General features: G+C 37.4%; 1 protein-coding gene across 2 annotated transcripts in view; it reads left to right on the top strand.

The window, feature by feature from the left end:
* ROCK1 (Rho associated coiled-coil containing protein kinase 1) overlaps positions 1 to 20817 on the top strand; it is a 147982-nt gene that overhangs the window by 122860 nt on the left and 4305 nt on the right. For both annotated transcript variants that reach the window (XM_047793875.1, XM_047793876.1), the window contains exons 24-31: positions 831 to 924; positions 1373 to 1461; positions 5493 to 5681; positions 6977 to 7136; positions 15519 to 15589; positions 15792 to 15880; positions 20097 to 20175; positions 20335 to 20596. In XM_047793875.1, the coding sequence (XP_047649831.1) occupies positions 831 to 924; positions 1373 to 1461; positions 5493 to 5681; positions 6977 to 7136; positions 15519 to 15589; positions 15792 to 15880; positions 20097 to 20175; positions 20335 to 20596 (1033 nt within the window). The remainder of the gene's footprint in view (positions 1 to 830; positions 925 to 1372; positions 1462 to 5492; positions 5682 to 6976; positions 7137 to 15518; positions 15590 to 15791; positions 15881 to 20096; positions 20176 to 20334; positions 20597 to 20817) is intronic.

Genomic DNA, 20817 nt, shown 5'->3' with positions numbered 1-20817 from the left:
CAGCTATACAACACTCAATCAAACATTTTAAGTTGTCATTTTCATCATCATCATTTAGATGAAGAAACTGAGGCCCACAAAGATTGTGACTTGTTGATGGTCACAGAGCTAGAAAACTAAAACACTGATTTCCTACTTTCTAGTCTTGTTCTCTTTTCATTACATTTTTTTTATTCCTTTCATTCATATGTATATGTATGTGTATACATACACACACTGAAATAATTTTTGGAAGCTAACAATTGTTTTAAAATACTTTAGGAGTTCCCTCATGGCTCAGCAGGTTAAGGACCCTGTGCTGTCGCTGCTGTAGCTCTTGTTACAGCCAAGGCACAGGTTCCATCCCTAGCCTGGGAATTTCAACAAGCTATGGGTGTGGCCAAAAGTAAATAAATAAAATATTTTGAGTTTAATTATATCCACATATTTTAAACTGGAAACCAGCCTTTTTTTTTTTTTTTTTTTGGCAGCATATGGAAGTTCCCAGGCTAGGGGTCGAATCAGAGCTGCAGCTGCCAGCCTGTGCCATAGCCACAGCCACATGGGATCCAGACTGTGTCTGTGACCTATACCACAGCTCATAGCGATGCCAGATTCTCAACCCACTAAGTGAGGCCAAGGATTGAACCCACGTCCTCATGGATACTAGTTGGATTCGTTTCCACTGTGCCACAATGAGAACTCCCCCAGACATTTTTATAATTAAGCAATGTCTGACCTGTCCTCATCTATAGAAGATGGAAGTATTTTTTTTTAAAGGTTATTGCTTTTAATATGAGACTAACAAAGAGACTATATAGCGTACATATAACTTTCTGTGCTTTGTTTAGCTCGAAGAAACGAACAGCATGCTAACCAAAGATATTGATTTACTAAGAAAAGAAAATGAAGAGCTAACTGATAAAATGAGGAAGGCAGAGGAAGGTATGTAGGATTTTTAAAAAATCATAATGTTAAATCAAGTTCAGAGGTAAATCTTTAGCTATTTATGTTGTCCATTAGGTTTTTGAAATATTTGTTTCCATATGTTAAGTAGCTTTGTAGCCTTAAATATTATCTTAGTAGAACCTATTCTTACCACCCCTCACTGAAAAAAAAGATAAAGATGAGGTGATGGATGTGTTAATTAACTTGATTGTGGGGGAATCCTTTCACAATTATACACACATCAACTCATCGCATTGTACCCTTTATATCTTAAAATTATATTTGTCAATTATACCTCAATAAAGCTGAGAAAAAAATTATCTCAATGAAGTCACTGAAAGTTATTATATAGTATATATTAACTTAAATAATTAAGGACATTGTTACTTTTCAAGGCAGAAATTAATTAGTGCCATACATAACATTTTATATAATTTGTTGACAGAATATAAATTGAAGAAGGAGGAGGAGATCAGTAATCTTAAGGCCGCCTTTGAAAAGAATATCAATACTGAACGAACTCTTAAAACACAGGTATACATGCTCTCAGTCTTTTCCATGTGTTTATACTTGTGAATCATATATGCAGAAGTTAGTATTCACTCTACATGTCCTTTTTCTTAAAACTGAGGTTAGAAGGTTCATACTTTTCGTTAGAACAAATAATGTAATATTTTTTCTTCAGTGTATACTGACGACTTATTCAAGAAATTGGATTTCAAATGAGTTGAGAAAGCTAGTTCATCTAATCAACTGATTAGTAAAGGATGTGTTTTAAATTGTATATAACACCTGTAATTGACAGTAGGAAAACCTAATGAAGAGAAACCACATGCTTGACTAAGGTCAAGAGAGAAGAATGAGTGAGAAACTTAATAGGGGTGGATATATCATTTTGCTTTGTGTTTAATGATGCAGTTAGATAAAATTTTTTATAATAAAACTTGATATCTTGTCATTTTACTAAGTTATCCAGTAGTTTTAATTCTAAATGAGGTACTGTATGCTTTAGTTGATTTTTACAGTAAAATATTTTCTACTTAATAGCTGCTTACCACTAATCTACTCTCCCTCTCAAGAATCAAATCTTTCAAAAATGCAATCTTTTTTTGTGTGTGTGTGTCTTTTTGCTATTTCTTTGGGCCGCTTCTGCGGCATATGGAGGTTCCCAGGCTAGGGGTTTAATTGGAACTGTAGCCGCCGGCCTATGCCAGAGCCACAGCAACGCGGGATCCGAGCCGCGTCTGCAACCTACACCACAGCTCACAGCAACGCCGGATCATTAACCCACTGAGCAAGGGCAGGGACCAAACCCACAACCTCATGGTTCCTAGTCGGATTCGTTAACCACTGCGCCACGACAGGAACTCCCAAAAATGCAATCTTTTAATATCTGTTGAAAATCCTTCACTCAAGGTTTTACTTCCCTTTAATAACAAAACAGGGACCATGAAGAAAAAGATTGACATTGACTATATAAAAATTCAAGTCCAAAAGAACATAAGTTAAAAAAAAATAAACTAGGAAGAATATTCACAGCATATATAGATAAATATAAAGAGCATTGGTAAGTAGGAAAAAGATAATCAAACAGAAAAAAGAAAAACTAGGGGACACTTAAGAGAAAAAGAACTAGTAAAGATATTTTGAAAGATTTGGAGATCCTATCATGGCTCAGTGGTTAATGAATCCGACTGGGAACCATGAGGTTGCTGGTTCGATGCCTGGCCTCATTCAGTGGGTTAAGGATCCAGCATTGCCATGAGCTGTGGTGTAGGGCGCAGACATGGCTCGGATCCTGAGTTGCTGTGGCTGTGGCATAGGCCAGAGGCTACAGCTTCAATTAGACCGCTAGCCTGGGAACCTCCATATGCCGCAGGTGTGGCCCTAAAAAAAAAAAAATGAAAGTAATAAGTATTTTTGACAGTCAAGCCAGCACATTTTAGTAAATTAGAATACTCGGCCTTGTGTATTATAAGCATATAGGGAAAGTTCATTCATACAAGAACAATTTAACAGAATAAAACATTTGAATGTGCATATTCTGTGACCCAATGTCTGCTCATTTAGGAATTTATCCTGTATAAATACTTCTATAAATGCTCAAAAGAAATAGGTAGAAATAAAATGTTGTAACATCTTTAATAGTGAAAAAATAGGAGTTCCCCTTGTGGCTCAGTGATTAACAAATCCAACTAGGAACCATGAGATTGCAGGTTCAATCCCTGGCCTCTCTCAGTGGGCTAAGGATCCGGTGTTGCTGAGCTGTGATGTAGGTCACAGACTCGTCTCGGATCCCACCTTGCATAGGCTGGCAGCTACAGCTCCGATTAGACCCCTAGCCTGGGAACCTCCATATGCTGCAGGTGCAACCCTAGAAAATACAAAAAAAAAGTGAAAAAAATAAAAGTAACCTAACTATCCATCAATGCAGTACCGATAAATAATGATACATCCATACAATGGGATGCAAAGGAGCCATTAAAAATTAATGAAGTAGGAATAGACCACGATGGAAAATAATACAAGAACAGGAATGTATGTACATGTATGACTGGGTCACTTTGTTGTACACCAAAAATTGGCACAACATTGTAAATCAGCTATACTTTAATTTTTTTAATAAAAAAATTAAGTAAATTTACATATAATGACACAGAAACAGTATTTACCATGACATATGATATAGTATTAAATTTAAAAAGCAAGTTGCAGAGTTTCTGCTGTGGCTTCTTGGGAGCTCTGGGATTCAGGTTCAATCCCCAGCCTAGCACAGTGGGTTAAGGATTCAGCATTGCCACATCTGTGGCTTGGATCTCATCCCTGACCAGGGAGTTCCATTTGCTGTGGGGTGGCCAAAAAAGAGGGGGTGGTTGGGGGAAAGAAGATGCAGTACAGAATGTACAACAATTCCATTTTTAACGTAAAATAGACTATACATAAGGAAAAGTCTAGGACAGACATTTAGCAGATTGAAAGAAAAGAGAAGGCTTTAGCAGAAGTGGTCTTTGAGAAGTGATATTACAAGGCCTTTTCACTTTCTTCACAATATTTAATTTGCATTTGATTTTCCTTGTAATAAACTTGTTAGAATTACTACTGGGAAAAAAAAAAGCAGGAGTTCCCGTTGTGGCTCAGTGGTTAACGAATCCGACTAGGAACCATGAGGTTTCAGGCTCAATCCCTGGCCTCGCTCAGTGGGTTAAGGATCTGGCATTGCCATGAGCTGTGGTGTAGGTCGCAGACGCAGCTCAAATCTGGCATTGCTATGGTTCTGGCCTAGGCCAGTGGCTACAACTCCCGATTCGACCCCTAGCCTGGGAACCTCCATATGCCGTGGGTACAGCCCTAGAAAAGACAAAAGACAAACAACAACAACAGTAAATACATGTTTACAAGCTATTACCCCATTAAAAAAATTATTCAAGAGTTCTTTATCCTATGCTGGATCTAATCTACATGGAAATGATTGTGGTCACGAATTTTTTTCTGTCTTGATGGAAAATCTATGATTTTTTTTTTTAGTCTACCAGAGAACAAGTATACCATGACTTATGTACTTGGCAGTTTACTTAGGTAATTTCACATGTTTCTAATAATTCTGTCTCATTTTGAGTATATTTTTTCCTTCTGGCAAAAGAGGTTAGCCTCAACTATATTGACAGCTCCTTTCACATCCAAAAGGGCCTCAGTATGGCCTAATCAAGTGCCCTGTTCCCCTACTTTTCTCCTTGTTTAAAAGAAAAAAATTACCTTGAGCCTTTTGCCTATGTACTATTTCCTCTAATTGTAGTGTCATCCTTGGCTCACCTCCTCAATACCATTTCTACTTTGCTTATCCAACTCTATTTGTCTTGTTGAGAAGCATGTAGATACAAATGCAGGTACCCCAGGACCAGTTAGATGCTTCCATAGCACCCTGCTTGCCTGCCTCTTCTTACTTACCACTCTGCTATAATGCCTGCTCCTCCATCAGATGAGGATGCCTTTGGGGCACAGCTATATTTTCTATCCTTATACCTAGTGCCTGTCAGTGTTTACAGGCAGTATAATAAGTGCTGAGTAATTGTTGAATAATAAGTGGATTTTTGCAAGCTTATGTGGGTCTTACATTTGAACAATGAGTTATTAATATTTACTTGTGCTGGAGTTCCCCTTGTGGCTTGGCGGTTAATGAACCCAACTGGTATCCATGAGGACTCAGGTTCAATCCCTGGCCTCACTTAGTGAGTGGGTCAAGGATCCAGCATTGCCGAGAGCTGTGGCGTAGGTCGCAGGCGAGGCTCGGATTCCAAGTTGCTTGGCTGTGGCATAGGCCAGCAACCGTAGCTCTGATTTGACCCCTAGCCTGGAAACCTCCATATGCCATGTGTGCGGCCCTAAAAAAAAAAAAGTTAGTTGTGCTACCAGTTATCATATCCCAACCTTCGTTAGGTTCTCCTCATTTTCACATACATAAAAAAATCCTCCTCCTTAATTTTGAAGAAAAATATATTTTTAGTGGAGATTTAAATCAGATGGCTACAATAAAGATCGTAATTAATGATATTCCAATATTTTAATAGGCTGTTAACAAGTTGGCAGAAATAATGAATCGGAAAGATTTTAAAATTGATAGAAAGAAAGCTAATACACAGGATTTGAGAAAGAAAGAAAAGGAAAATCGAAAGCTACAACTTGAACTCAACCAAGAGAGAGAGAAATTCAACCAGATGGTCGTGAAACATCAGAAGGAATTGAATGACATGCAAGCGGTAAGGTTTGTGTGCGTGTGCTTATAGGATTATTTTAAATTGAGATTATTACAAACTTATTGTCTAGTGATCCTGTTTAGTTTTTTTTAATATAAAAATGCATATTTAGGTTTATATTCTCCACAGTTTGATTACTGTTGCTCTAATTTAAACCATAATCTTAAAAAACTAGAAAGATACTCTGTTGCCTGTTAACTAAAACTTGAGTTATTTTTATCCCTTAGCATCTGCTTGATTAGAGATGCTACTTTTGGAGAAACAACCAAGGGTTTTGGCTCTTTGGTTTTAGGTTGAAATTGAAATATGGCTGGTATAATATTGACTGTAGTTGGGATAAAGGAATTGACGTTATTATAGCTTTTTTGTTTTCTCTAGTCAGGATTCTTCTGAAATCAAAATATGAAACAATATTTTTTTCTGTATTTCTTTTTTTTTTTTTTTGCCTTTTAGAGCAACTTCCCAGGCTAGGGGTTGAATCGGAGCTACAGCTGATGGCCACAGCCACAGCCACAGCAATACCAGATCCAAGCCACATCTGCCTCCTACACTGCAGCTCACAGCAACGCTGGATCCCCGACCCAATGAACAAGGCCAGGGATCTAACCTGCATCCTCATGGATACAAGTTGGATTCATTTCCACTGAGCCACAGTGGGAACTCCTCAAACAATTTTGTGGTACTTAATAGCACAAAATTGAAAACATGATCTCTGATCCTAGTTTGAGTTAGATTCAAGCACTGACTCCACCACTTACGAGTCTACCATCCTGAGAAGCTTTCTGTATCATTTGGAGCCATAAAAGCATTTTCTATTGTTTTAATAGAAGTTTGGGTTTTGCTTTTTGATTTAGATGCTTTATATGAAAAAAAAAAAAAAATGGAGTTCCCGTCGTGGCTCAGTGGAAACAAATCCAACTAGTACCCAAGAGGATTTGGGTTTGATCCCTGGCCTTGCTCAGTGGGTTGAGGATCCAACGTTGTGGTGAGCTGTGGTGTAGGTCTCAGATGCAGCTCAGATCCTGCATTGCTGTGGCTGTGGTGCAGGCTAGTGGCTACAGCTCCGATTTGACCCCTAGCCTGGGAACATCCATATGCTGCAAGTGCAGTCCTAAAAAGACAAAAAAAAAAATCTATGATAGTAAACATTGATGAAGTTTACAGTAAATTTTTAGTATTAGCAATTCTAGATTACTTATTTTACTATAGTTACATTAATTTTTAATGTCTTTGTGTTGGAAATTTGACCTTGATTCCTTATCTTGGTTTTTCTTTTTTTCTTTTCTTTTTTTAAATAGCAATTGGTAGAAGAATGTACACACAGGAATGAGCTTCAGATGCAGTTGGCTAGCAAAGAGAGTGATATTGAACAATTGCGGGCGAAACTTTTGGACCTTTCGGATTCTACAAGTGTTGCGAGTTTTCCTAGTGCTGATGAAACTGATGGAAACCTTCCAGGTAAGAAATTCCTATTATATTTCATTCAGGTTTTCTTATACATCATAGGTTTCTTTCATTGAGTTTTCTACCTCCCTGTCATTTTGTCCATGGATTCTTAAGAAGGAATTTATGTTTTTAATAGCCACAGTCTGATATATGTATGCTTAATGCATTTTATAGAATAAAAGCAGTCATAAGCAGTCTTAAACTATTAAGATATTTGAGTGGCTCTACCTAAAGAGAAACTTGAAGAAGTTTATGAGTCAATATTGAGCAACCTAACTCTATGGCGAAAGTTAAAGCTGCTGCTACAGCTCTCACTATTTAAGAAAAATTGTACATGTCTTCATTAGTAGCAGTTAGTTAATGTTTTATGTATTTTTGTGCTAAAACTAAGAACTAAATAATTAGGACCACAGTGGCTCTATATAGAAGCTTACCTAGTGTTTTAGTGATAAACTTCAATCAGACTTGAAACTTCAAATTTGGAGAAATAGATAAAAGGGGTTCGGAGATGCAGAGAAGGGACCAGGGAGTCAAGTAAAGGCAAAAGTGAGTAGCTAAGATTTCAGACTTTTCCCTCATTTTTCTTTTTTTTCCCCTCAGTGGAGAATCAATTAAAAAACAAACACAGATTGATTCTTGGGTTCATTGTAGTTATAAATTACAGTGCATTTATGGGTTTTTAACAGAGATGAGCAATACCCATATTACAGGTTCAATTTAGAAGTTAATTGGTGATAAATACTAAACCATGAATTACAAATTTTAAAGGCATACACACACACATTTGATGTACTGTGTATTCCCATTTCTTTCTTTTTTCTTTTTTTTAATGATCAGCAACACTGGATCTGAGCCTCCTGTGGTAATGCCAGATCCTTTAACCCACTGAGCAAGGCCAGGGATCAAACCTGCATCCTCAGAAACACTGTATCGGGTTCTTAACCCACTGAGCCACAACGGAAACTCCTGATGTACATATTCTTTTTTTTTTTGGCTTTTTAGTGCTGCACCTTTGGCATATGGAAGTTCCCTGGTTAGGGATCAAATCGGAGCTGCAGCTGCTGGCCTATACCACAGCTGCAGCAACATGGGATATGAGCTGTGTCTGCGACCTACACCACAGCTCATTGCAATATTGGATCCTTAACCCACTAAGTAAGGCCAGGGATCGAACCCACATCCTCATGGATACTAGCTGGGCTCGTTACTGCCAAGCCTCAACAGGAACTTCCATGATGTACATATTCTTTATTCAGGGTCTTGGAAGTTTTGTTTACATGCTCTTAAACTTGAAGATAGACTTTAATTAATCTATTTCCTGAATAATGCATAAAAAGATTTATGAAGCAGCACATTTGATATGATAGGATTCTATTTTAACAGATCTTAATTTGTTTTTTGAGAATTTGATATAAGAAACTTGGTAGACTACTTAGAAAAACGTATATTATTCTTATTGGCAAGAAAGTGGGACTCAAAGTAGGAAGTGAATTCTGTTCTTATTTGTATTACATGTAATCCCTCCCCTCATTCTTTTGTGTCTTTACCAGCCCCAAATGAGATATCTGGGAAGGCGAGGGCAGGGAGTAAATATTTCTTACTTCATTGCTTCAGAAATTCTTTTTTTTTTTTTTTTTTGTCTTTTTGCCATTGCTTGGGCCGTTCCTGCGGCATATGGAGGTTCCCAGGCTAGGGGTCGAATCGGAGCTGTAGCTGCCAGCCTACGCCAGAGCCAAGCAATGCAGGATCCGAGCCGTGTCTGCAACCTACACCACAGCTCACGGCAACGCCGGAACTTTGACCCACTGAGCAAGGGCAGGGACCGAACCCGCAACCTCATGGTTCCTAGTCGGATTCGTTAACCACTGCGCCACGATGGGAACTCCCAGAAATTCTTTCATTTCCTTCTGTTGTCCTATTTTTGACTCTCTGAAACCTCCTCCATCTTAAGAATCGTGTCAGTGCACATCTTTATCATTGGATCACTTTGGATTTAACAAGGAGCTCTAGCTTGAGCTGTTGTTGGAATTTCTCTCTAAAGTTATGACTTAATCATCAGTTAAGAAAGAATATGACTTTTACGAGCATTTGTCTGCATTCTTTCACTTGTTGAACTGAAATTGTAGTTTAGTTCCCTCTTCATTAACTGCAAGGTATTTCTAGAGTTACTTAGATAAAGAAATTTTTACTCTGTGTAGATTAAATATCCTGTCAAGGTTTTTGTCTTTATTCCACCCATTTCCCTTTAACTTTGTTTATAATGTCTTGTTCTGTGTGCCTTGGTTTTCTCTGTGTTAGGTTAAACCTTTCAGAGACGGTCCATTATTGGTGAATGCAGTTTAGAGAATTTGGATTGAAAGATGAGTTTAGAGGAAGGTAATGAGTGTTATCTTTCATCTTGGCTTATTCAGGAAGGCTGAACTCAAGCATCATCAGGTGGTTTGACTGGCAGACTTAGGTGAGATAATACTTTTAGATTTCAGAAACCTGATCTAATAAATCTATGCTGGAGTCAGTCAGCAAAGAGATTTTAAAGTATTTCTCCTGGCTTCATTCTGAGCATGTAATTTAGAATGGCTGTGTATTTTCTGAGATTTTGCTTTTAAGGTTTTTGAAGTTCAAACCAAATGAAGAACAGTGGCACAAATGGGTAAAGGATCCACAATGGGTAAAGCTGTTGTCACTGCAACAGCTTGGGTTGCTGCTATGGTGTGGGTTCAGTCCCTGGCACAGGAATTTCCACATGCTGCAGCTGTGGCCAGGGAAAAAAAAGGTGCTGGTGGTCATTCTCCATTTCTATAAAAGGAGACCAGTTATAGTCTTTTTCTCTATTACTGTGTTCTCAATATTGAAATTTTATAGAGGTCTCTTAGTGCTGAGCCTTTTCATTTTGGAGATTGTGACTATTGTATTAAAGGTAGAAATTAATGGCTAGTTTTTATCAATGTTGTTTTACCTCTGTGTCAGATATTTTGCTATTAATTTGAAAATCTGTACTAAGTCAACCATTTACTAGATTCTCTGGCAAATAAAGTTAGAATTTTGCAGTGAGTTCTCTTCATGGCTCAGCGGTTAATGAACCCAACTAGGATCCATGAGGGTGCAGGTTCAATCCCTGGCCTCACTCAGTGGGTTAAGAATCCAGCATTACCGTGAGCTGTGGTATAGCTTACAGACAAGGCTTGGATCACGAGTTGCTATGGCTGTGGTGCAGGCTGGCAGCTGTAGCTCTGATTCGACCCCTAGCCTGAGAACTTCCATATGCCGCAGGTGCGGCCCTAAAAAGCAATAAATAAATAAATAAAATGTTGCAGTCATATCTAGAAAGATTTGTAAAGAATTTTAATATCTATTCTTCATTTGCAAGAGATTATATATTTTTTCTTTTTTTTTTTTTGGCCACCCTGGGATATATAGAGTTCCTGGGCCAGGGATCAGATCCATGCCACCATTGCAACCTGTGCTGCAGCTGCTGCCATCCTATTTCCTTTAACCCACTGTGCCAGGCCAGGATTGAACCTGTGTCCTTGCGCTGCAGAGACACCGTCTATCCCGTTGCACTGCAGTGGGAACTCTTAAAGATTTTTTTGAAAATAATGATTGATTACTTAGTTTGAAAATTAATAAATGAATTTAAATGACAGATTAAAAAGGGGAGGTCTTTGATAGTTAAAAAATTGAAATAAAAGCCTTTTGAAATATGTATTATTTTTAGTTCAATGAAGTTATTTAAGTTGTTAGTTAGATAAACTGATACTATGACTTTATTTCTCTTAGATTTCCTCACTCAGTATAAAAATTCTTATTTAGTTATCTTGTTTATCTAGAGCTCAGCCTTTGTAATCTCAGCAGGCATCTTGTCATTAACTAGATTAAATCGCTCCTCTAAATTTCCTAATTCCAAAGGCTTAGGAAAAATGGTTACTCCTTCTTCTGACTTAGCCCTTTGAAGTTCTTAAAATTATTTTCATTTTCTTATGTCTTCACCCTCCTTTTGGGTCTATGCCAGGTTGTGTCCTTAGCAGACTGTATAAATATAAAACTCACCCCCCTAGGGTTAAGGTTTGCCTGTTGCCTAGATGACAAAAAGACTCATGTGATATAACTGGCTCACTTTCCTTGTTCTTTTTGTGTCCTTTTGGAGCTATTGACCTAAGAATCTGAAAAGAATGTAAAATAGATGAAGCCTTAAGAACACTTGATGGGAGTTCCCATAGTGGCTCAGCGGAAACGAATCCGACTAGTAGTATCCATGAGGATGAGGGTTCAATCCGTGGCCTTGCTCAGTAGGTTAAGGACCTGGCATTGTCCTGAGCTGTCGAGTAGGTCCCAGATGCGGCTCGGATCCCGTGTTGCTGTGGCTGTGGTGTAGGCTGGCGGCTGCAGCTCCAGTTTGACACCTAGCCTGGGACCTTCCATGTGCTGCAAGTGCAGCCCTAAAAAGCAAAAATAGAGAAAGAACATTTGGTTATCAGCACTCCGTTAATATTCTTTACTTCCTGTGGATTATCTGCACCATTTTCTTTCTGCCAGCTTGATCTTAGACTCTGTAGCTTAAACCTGTGAATGGTGGATTTTTTGGTCTTTTTTCAAGTATTTAAGAATATAAGAGTTTCTGGAGTTCCCGTCGTGGCACAGTGGTTAACGAATCCGACTAGGAACCATGAGGTTGCGGGTTCGGTCCCTGCCCTTGCTCAGTGGGTTAACGATCCGGCATTGCCTTGAGCTGTGGTGTAGGTCGCAGACTCGGCTCGGATCCCGAGTTGCTGTGGCTGTGGCGTAGGCCGGTGGCTACAGCTCCGATTCAACCCCTAGCCTGGGAACCTCCATATGCCGCGGGAGTGGCCCAAGAAATAGCAACAACAACAACAAAAGACAAAAGACAAAAAAAAAAAAAGAATATAAGAGTTTCTGACTTTGTCCAAATCTAATTAATGAGTGGAGAGAATCAGTGCATTTGAATTCTTGAGCATTAATTGATTTTGTTTCTTTTTTATAGCACTTCTGAATTTAAATATTTTGAAATGGTTCTCAAACTTTGTTTCTTAGGCAGTGTGTAGTTTAAGTAAACTTCAGCAGTCTTCAGAGGTTAGTTTTGATGTTCAAAGTGGCTATATTTGATACTGAGTTCCTTATAGTTTGACTCTAAGTTGCATAAAGGAGTCAATTACTGATATTTCAGTAATACACATATAAAGTTTTTTTTGTTTTTGTTTTTGTCTTACCCACAGCATATGGAAGTTCCCAGGCTAGGGGTCTAATCAGAGCTGTAGCCACCAGCCTACACCAGAGCCACAGCAATGCCAGATCCAAGCCATGTCTGCAACCTACACCACAGCTCACAGCAACTCTGGATCCTTAACCCACTGAGCGAGGCCAGGGATTGAACCTGCAACCCCGTGGTTCCTAGTTAGATTCGTTAACCACTGAGCCACGACGGGAACTCCTCAATTTTTTTGTAAGTTAAAATTGCTCTATAAACATATAAAATCTGTTTTTGTACTTATGTAGCATGTTATTGATAATAATCTAGACTTAGAAGGCCTCAACATTTCTTTTATCTGGAGAAGGTGATTTCTGTGTCTGTGATGTAAAAGATAGCCCTTAATGCATTATACTTTCACATTGCCACTTAGGTCATAAGTGGTCATGGTTTTAAAGGAAGTCTTTATATATTTTTTAAAAACTGGCATATTGCACATAAGACAGAGGTAAAGAAAACAGAAAAGGAACTAATGTGTATTTCTTAGTTATCGCTGATTTTAGTTTACGTGTTTCTCTGAAGGGAAATTATCAGGAGGAATATTAAGTATGTTATTTTAATATATATTCCTCCTATAATATTATTAGGGGTTTTGTTTTTTGGAGGGCTTTTTGGCTGTACCCGTGTCATGTGGAAGCTCCAGAGCCAAGGATTGAACCTGCACCACAGCAGCAACCCAAGCCACAGCAATGACAGTGCTGGATCCTTAACCTACTGAGCTACCAAGGAACTCCATATTATTGTTTCAATTTGGCAGAAACCTTCGCATCTATTCAGCATCTTTTTTGAGTTCCTAATTTCTTATTTACATTAGAGCAAATATAAAGTTGGGCTTATTTCATAAAATGCCTTTGATGTATAAAATTTCCGTAGGAACATTAGATGACAAAATCATAACGTACACTTCATTGAAAATATATTTCAGTGAATATATTCAAAGAAAACACTGACAAGTAAATCCAAACCTAGCTGGAAATCATAAATATATCTGACATTTATTCTCATAGAGAAATAACTTGGAAGTAGGGATATTTTAGCATATACAGTGTATAAATGTCAAGATTTTAAAGGCTTTCACATCATTCAGTTTTAGTAAGTTTTAGTAAGCTGCTACTTTTGGCACACTGAAGGGAAATTTTCCTAGCAATAATTTTTTTGCTTTTGTAAAATAGAGTATTTGTGAATGATTAACAGCCTTCTTTATATTATTTAATATAAAATAGCCCTTTGTCTTTTAAATTACAACCATTATTTAAATAATAGGTGACTTTAATTGGCTAATTCAGAAAAAAAGCAGAATTGCAAAATAATCAAAAAAGTTTTCTCAGGTGCCTACTTTGTGGAGTCAGATACCTTGGAGTATACCGAAAAGTAGTGTTGGACATAGTCCCCCACTCTCACAAAACTTAGTGACTAATGGAACAAATTAATTATTAATAAACTAAATAACAGCAAATAAAAAGAGTTGGGAGAGGGGTCATTTTGAACTGAAGTTTTTCATTATTTCTTCCACTGTAATAGCAACGACAGTTTGGATGAAGGAGAATAACAAAAGCAAAGGATATTAAGTACATAGATGTTGAAACAGAACATTACTCCTGATTCAGTTAACTGCAAAGCTTGTTTTTATTTTTATTTTTTTCTTTTTGGACACACCTGCGGCATGCAGAGGTTCCCAGGCCAGGGATTGAACCCATGCCACAGTAGTGACCTGAGCCAGAGCAGTGACATTACAGATCCTTAAACCACTGAGCTACAAGGGAACTCCTGCAAAGATTGTTTAAGGACAGAGTAGCTTTGCACTCTAGGAATTTAAACTCAGAAGTTATTCTGCCTAGGTGAACCCTAGAGCTTTAACAGTTGCTGATTACCGTTGGGCATTTGGTTCACCTTGGTGTGCCTTAGTCTCTTAATTTGTAAATAGAGGATGATGATAGAACCTATCTTACCCTATATTCTTAGGAATGTAATATCCTGTGTGAATGGGATTATACATGGATTGGATATGAGATATTGCTTGTAAAGCACTTAGCAAATAATGTTTGGTAAATGTTACCTATTGTTATTGCAAGGAAGGTTTACAACTTTCAAGTGATGTGGAGGAAGGTAATATATATTCCCATTAGAGTCATGATTTGAGCCACGAATCTGTCATAATAGCATTGTTACTTAAAGTTGGTTTCTTTTCTTCTTTTGTGTTTCAAATAATTAGATCTTAAAAAACAATTAAATGTTCTTTTTTAATCTCATATAAAATAATCATTCTAAGTGGGACCATCTTTTTCCCTGAGATATTTTTAATGGACATTAATTGTATTTAAACAGTAATAATTATAAAGTGCTTTGATTGAGAATTTCTGGTATGCAGAAACTGGTAAAATAACCATTTTACCAACTGAGTTCTGTGTTCTTTTACTGTTTATTAGACTCTGGTACTACAAATTTAAGGGGGTTTATTTACTTCTTTAGTTTGATAAGAATCGTAATCGGACTTAGCACTAGAATTACGGATGCCCTTGCCAACTAAATTTGGACACATTGAAATTGTTAGGGGTGTTTTACCAAAAGTTTATTGGAATATTGTACTGAGAAAACAAATAAAATGCTTGTCTCTTATTCTTTATATCTAGTTGATTCTGCCTGCATTCCCTATTTATTTATCTTCTATTCTTATCTTCTGTGAGTAATAGGATATGTCTATACTTTTGCTTGCTCTTTCTTGTGTAAATCATGGCTCTGATTTGTTCCACTTGCTGCATTTTTTTTTTTTTGCTAAGTACTTTTTATATGAATGTTAAATGATATTTAAAGTCTTCTGTATCATATCCCATTTAAGCTGCAGTCCATTCCAGTCTTGCCTGGCTGTTAAGGGTATTGTTGTTACTTCATACTTTTATAATTGAGTACTAAATTTTAATTTTATGGGGAAAATGGCTTGGAATTTTTTTCTGCAATATTATGTATGGCCATTAAAGTTGATTTGTGTGATTGAAGCATGAAAGAGCAAATTATAGCACTTATTCATTTAGATGTGTTCAAATGCCTGTTGCTGCATGCTGTCAGACAGCTTGTAATAGCCTTTCCTTTTGTGACAGTTTAAGGCTGATTACTATATATTCTTTTTCTTCTAGAATCAAGAATTGAAGGTTGGCTTTCAATACCAAATAGAGGAAATATCAAACGATATGGCTGGAAGAAACAGGTGCCATATGCCTCATTTTTTCTAATTGATATTCTGTTATATATTTTATGTTTTATATTTAAAGCATAGGACTTGTATTAACTGCTCTGTTGTTTTTAGATTAATACAATATAATCCAGACATGAGTGGCAAGTATTATGCTTATCACTTTAATCCAAGTTAACATTGCTCTTCTATGTCTTCCCCTTTTTTCTCATTTCAGTATGTTGTGGTAAGCAGCAAAAAAATTTTGTTCTATAATGATGAACAAGATAAGGAACAATCCAATCCATCTATGGTGTTGGACATTGAGTAAGTTGCCTTTTATTGAATTTTAAGTCTCTCAGGTGTTCACTTATGATAATCAATTATTTTTAGACTTACTGTTTCGTTTTGACTTTGTTATTTAAACATTTTATTGGAGTTCCCATCATGGCTCAGTGGGTTAAGGTTCCACTGTTGCCGTGAGTGGTTGTGTAGGTCACAGACATAGCTTGGATTTGATATGGCTGTGGTGTAGGCAGGCAGCTATGGCTCCAATTTTCCCCTAGCCTGGGAACGTACCTGTGCCACAGGTACGGCCCTAAAAAGCAAAAAATAAATAAATAAAAAATTTAAATAACAACTTTATGTTAAATCTTATTTTAGGGAAGTTCCTGTCGTGGTGCAGCTGAAATGAATCTGACTTGGAACCATGAGGTTTGATCCCTGACCTCGTTCAGTGGGTTAAGGATCCAGTGTTGCTGTGAGCTGTGGTGTAGGTTGCAGACATGGCTCAGATCTGGCATTGCTGTGGCTGTGGCATAAGCTGGCAGCTACAGCTCCAATTCGACCCCTAGCCTGGGAACCTCCATATGCCACGGGCACAGCCCTAAAAGCAAAAAAAAAAAAGTCTTATTTTACATGTGGGAAGGAAATTTTAACATACCTGATTGATGTATTCTAAAGACAATTTTCTTTGTAAATTTCAAATATTTGTTGGCTTTAAGTTCATAAAGTATCTCTAAGAGTATATAATTATGTGGTTGTTGTTAATAAGGAAATGTATCTTTTTTTTTTTGGTCTTTTTTGGGCTACACCCCTGGCATATGGAGATTCCCAGGCTAGGGGTCAAATTGGAGCTGTAGCCACTGGCCTTTGCCACAGCTCACAGCAACATCAGATCTTTAACCCACTGAGCAAGGTCAGGGATTGAACCTATGTCCTCATGGATCCTAGTCAGATTCATTCCTGCTGAGCCACAACAGGAACTCGTAAAACCATTTCTTAAGCAGTTCTGCCTGTATTATTACAGGGGTTGTGGTAAGACAATTCCATATTTAAGGAGCTTACAGACTAGTAGTAGGGAAAATAAACATGCAATATTTGTACAGCAGAAATTATAACAATGTTGTAAATCAACTATACTTCAGTAAAACTTTAAAAGCCAAAAAAAAAAAAATGCAGTAAAATACAAATTCAAAGTGAAGTGTGATGGTTGCTACAGAGGAATGTAAAATTAAAATGAAGCATTGCCATTCCTTTGTAATATAGAACCAGTTATAGTTAGAATGTAAACAGAATTGAGCAATCACCAGAGAGTACTGGTTTTCTTTCTCAACTTAAAAAAATTAGTTGTGAAAATTTAAATGATCAACTTAAGTGGAATAATGCATAAACATTAATAAGAATGCCATCTTTCAATTAAGTTAAATACTTTTTACGCTGGTAAGAGTTTGTTGTTGTTTCACCTTTTAACTGAGATGTAATTTTCATGCAATAAAATGCATATGTCTTAAGTGTTCAGTGACTTTTGACAGTTGTAAGCACTCACATAATCACTATCCAGTACAAGGTAAAGAATATTTCTCTATCACCCTAAAAAGTTAACTTGTGCCTCCTCAGGGGAGGTGGGAAAAAAAAGATTATCAAAATTCTGTCACTGAGATTTAGTTTTGTCTATTCTAGAACTTGTTATTAATGGAATTGTATAGTATGTACTCTTTTGCGCCTGGCTTCTTTCATTCAGCATTGTGTTTTGCTGTATTTATCAATTATTCTTTTTACTGCTGAGTAATATTCCATTGAATGAATATATCTGTTTATCAAAAATCTTTTGTTGATAGGCATTTTACTGGCTTCCAGCTTAGGACAATTATAAATGAGACCACCTTGAACATTCTTTCCGTGGACTTAAGTTTTTGTTTCTCATGGATAAATACTGGGAGTGGAATCCTTTGTCATAGAGTTAATCTGTGTAAATCTACCAAATAGTTCTCAAAAATGGTTATACTATTTTATACGCACCAGTAATATATGTTTCAGTTGTTTCATATCTTTTTTTTTTTTTTTTGGTCTTTTGTCTATTTAGGGCCACACCCACATCATATGGAAGTTCCCAGGCTAGGGGTTGAAGTGGAGCTGTAGCTGCTGGCCCACACCACAGCCACAGCAACACAGGATCTGAGCCGCGTCTACAATCATACCACAACTCACGGCAATGCCAGATCCTTCACCCACTGAGCAAGGCCTGGGATAAAACCCACATCCTCATGGATACCAGTCAGGTTCGTTGAAAATTGAGCCACAACAGGAACTCCATCAGCTGTTTCATATCTTAACCAACATTTGGTGTTGTGTGTCTGACTTTCAGCTATTCTAATGATTTGAAATGCTGTCTTATTATTTTAATTTATATTTTCCTTATGACTAATGATCCCAAGAGTCTTTTCATGTGGAGTTCCCATTGTGGCTTAGCAGGTTAAGAACCCAACATAGTGTCTGCGAGGATTCAGGTTAGATCCCTGGCCTCACTTAGTGGGTTAAGGATACAGCGTTTCTGAGATGTAGGTCTCAGACATGGCTCGGATCCTGAAATGCTGTGGCTGTGGTGTAGGCTGGCAATTATAGCTCCAATGCAACCCCTAGCCTGGGTGCAGCCCTAAAAAGCAAAAAAATAAAGTAATACGTAGTGCAAATATTTCCTAATCTGTGGTTTGGTAATTCATTTTCTTTATGGTATCTTTTAATGGAGACCAATTTATCACTTTTTAAAAAGGATTATTGCCTTTTGCTAGTCTGTCCAAGACATTTTTACCTGCCCAAAGGTTGTGAAAGTTTCTTCTAGGAACTTTATTTTTCTAGTTTTTATAATTAAGTTCTGATTGATCTCAAGTGTGTTTTTCTGTTTGTTAAGACGTAGTGGTTGAGATTAGTTTTTTGGGGGGAGGGTGTTTTGTTCACCACTTTTTATATATATTGACCTTGAATACTCACCTTGCTACTAACTTATTAGTTTCAGAGATTTTGTATATGAGTGTGGATTCCACAGGGCTTTTCTACACAGACGATCATGCCGTCTTCAAATAGTGATAGTTTTACTGCTTCCTTTCCAACCTGTATGCCTTTACCATATGTATAAATTCATATTACCACTACCCCATCACCAAGTTAAAATACAGAATAGTTCCATCACAGGGACCTTCATATTGCCCTTTTTTGCGGGGGCTGCACCGCAGCATGTGTAAGTTCCCAGGCCAGGGATTGAATCAGCACCATAGCAGCAGCAGTGACCTAAACCACTGCAGTGATAATTCAGATCCTTAACCTGCTGTGCCACAAGGAAATTCCCCATATTGCCTTTTTATAGCCATAGGAAGCATCTTTTCTGTTCCCCTCTCTAATCCCTGGCAACTGCTAATCAGTTCTCCATCTCTATAATTTTGTCATTTCAAGGATATTATATAGGTGGATATTATATAGGTGGAATCAAATAGTATGTAACATTTGAGATCTGCTTTTTTCACTCAGTGTAATTCCCCTGAAGTCCATCCAAGTTGTAGTTTTTCCTTCACGGTTGAGTAGTAGTCCATCATATGAAGGTACCACAGTTTAACCATTTCAGGTTTTTTTCCAATTTTGGCCTATTAAAAATAATACTGTGGGAGTTCCCTTTGTGGCTTAGTGGGTTAAGAATCTGATGTAGTGTCAGTGAGGTTGCTGTTTACGATCCCTGGTCTCGCTCAGTAGCTCAGTAGGTTAAGGATCCAATGTTGCTGCAAGCTGCAACATAGGTCATAGATGTGGCTCGGGGTCCTGCACTTACTATGGCTGAGATGTGGGCCAGCAGCTGCAGCTCCAATTTGACACTAGCCTGGGAACTTCTATATGCTGCATGTGTGGCCCTAAAAAGAAAATAAGTAAGTAAATAAAGCTATGAACATTCATATACAGGCTTTCATACAGATTTTTAAGAAACTGCCATACTCTTTTTCCAGAGTGGCTCTGCAGTTTTACATTTCTACCACAATTGTAAGTGATGATCTAGTTTCTCTGCATCATCACCAACATTTGATATTACTACTATCTTTATTTTTGAAATTCTGATAGGTATAGTGATACTAATTGTGATTTTAATTTGCATTTCTCTGATGACTAATATTTTCTCGTGCTTATTGGCCATCTCTGTGTTCTCCTCAGTGAAATATCTGTGGCTTTTGTTTTAAATGAATTTTCATAATGGCTTACATCATATTTATTTTCATTTTAGTAAATTGTTTCATGTTCGACCTGTAACCCAAGGAGATGTGTATAGAGCTGAAACTGAAGAAATTCCTAAGATATTCCAGGTAAAAATCCAAAATTATAATTTTAGAAGATCCTTTACCAAAGTACTAAGTGTATTTTGTGAGGTAAATGTAAATACACCAATACTTTCATGCATTTGAACCTTGTATGTACAGATTAAGACATTTTTTTAATCTTTTGTTTACCATTCCCAAATGTAGATACTATATGCAAATGAAGGTGAATGTAGAAAAGATGTAGAAATGGAACCAGTACAACAAGCTGAAAAAACTAATTTTCAAAACCACAAAGGCCATGAGTTCATCCCTACCCTCTACCACTTTCCTGCCAACTGTGAGGCCTGTGCCAAACCTCTCTGGCATGTTTTTAAGCCACCCCCTGCCCTAGAATGTCGAAGATGCCACGTTAAGTGCCACAGAGATCACTTAGATAAGAAGGAGGACTTAATTTCTCCTTGTAAAGGTAAGGCATGAAAATTATTTTTACAACTTTTAACAAATTAGAGAATTAATCCCAGTGAAATCTTCAGGTGTAGCACTTCCTATACCAAGTCTAGAAGAGATGGTAAGAAGTAACATTTTGGTGTTGAGAAGCCATTGCCAAAAGGTTCAGGTGTAGGCTGGCAGCTATAGCTCTGATTCAACCCCTAGCCTTGGAAACTTCCATGTGCTATAGGTATGCTC

This window comes from Phacochoerus africanus, chromosome 8 (genome assembly GCF_016906955.1).
Source record: "Phacochoerus africanus isolate WHEZ1 chromosome 8, ROS_Pafr_v1, whole genome shotgun sequence".
NCBI classification, from domain to species: Eukaryota; Metazoa; Chordata; class Mammalia; order Artiodactyla; family Suidae; genus Phacochoerus; species Phacochoerus africanus.
Note: the sequence above shows the minus strand (reverse complement) of the source record. Positions and strands in the feature narration are given on the sequence as shown.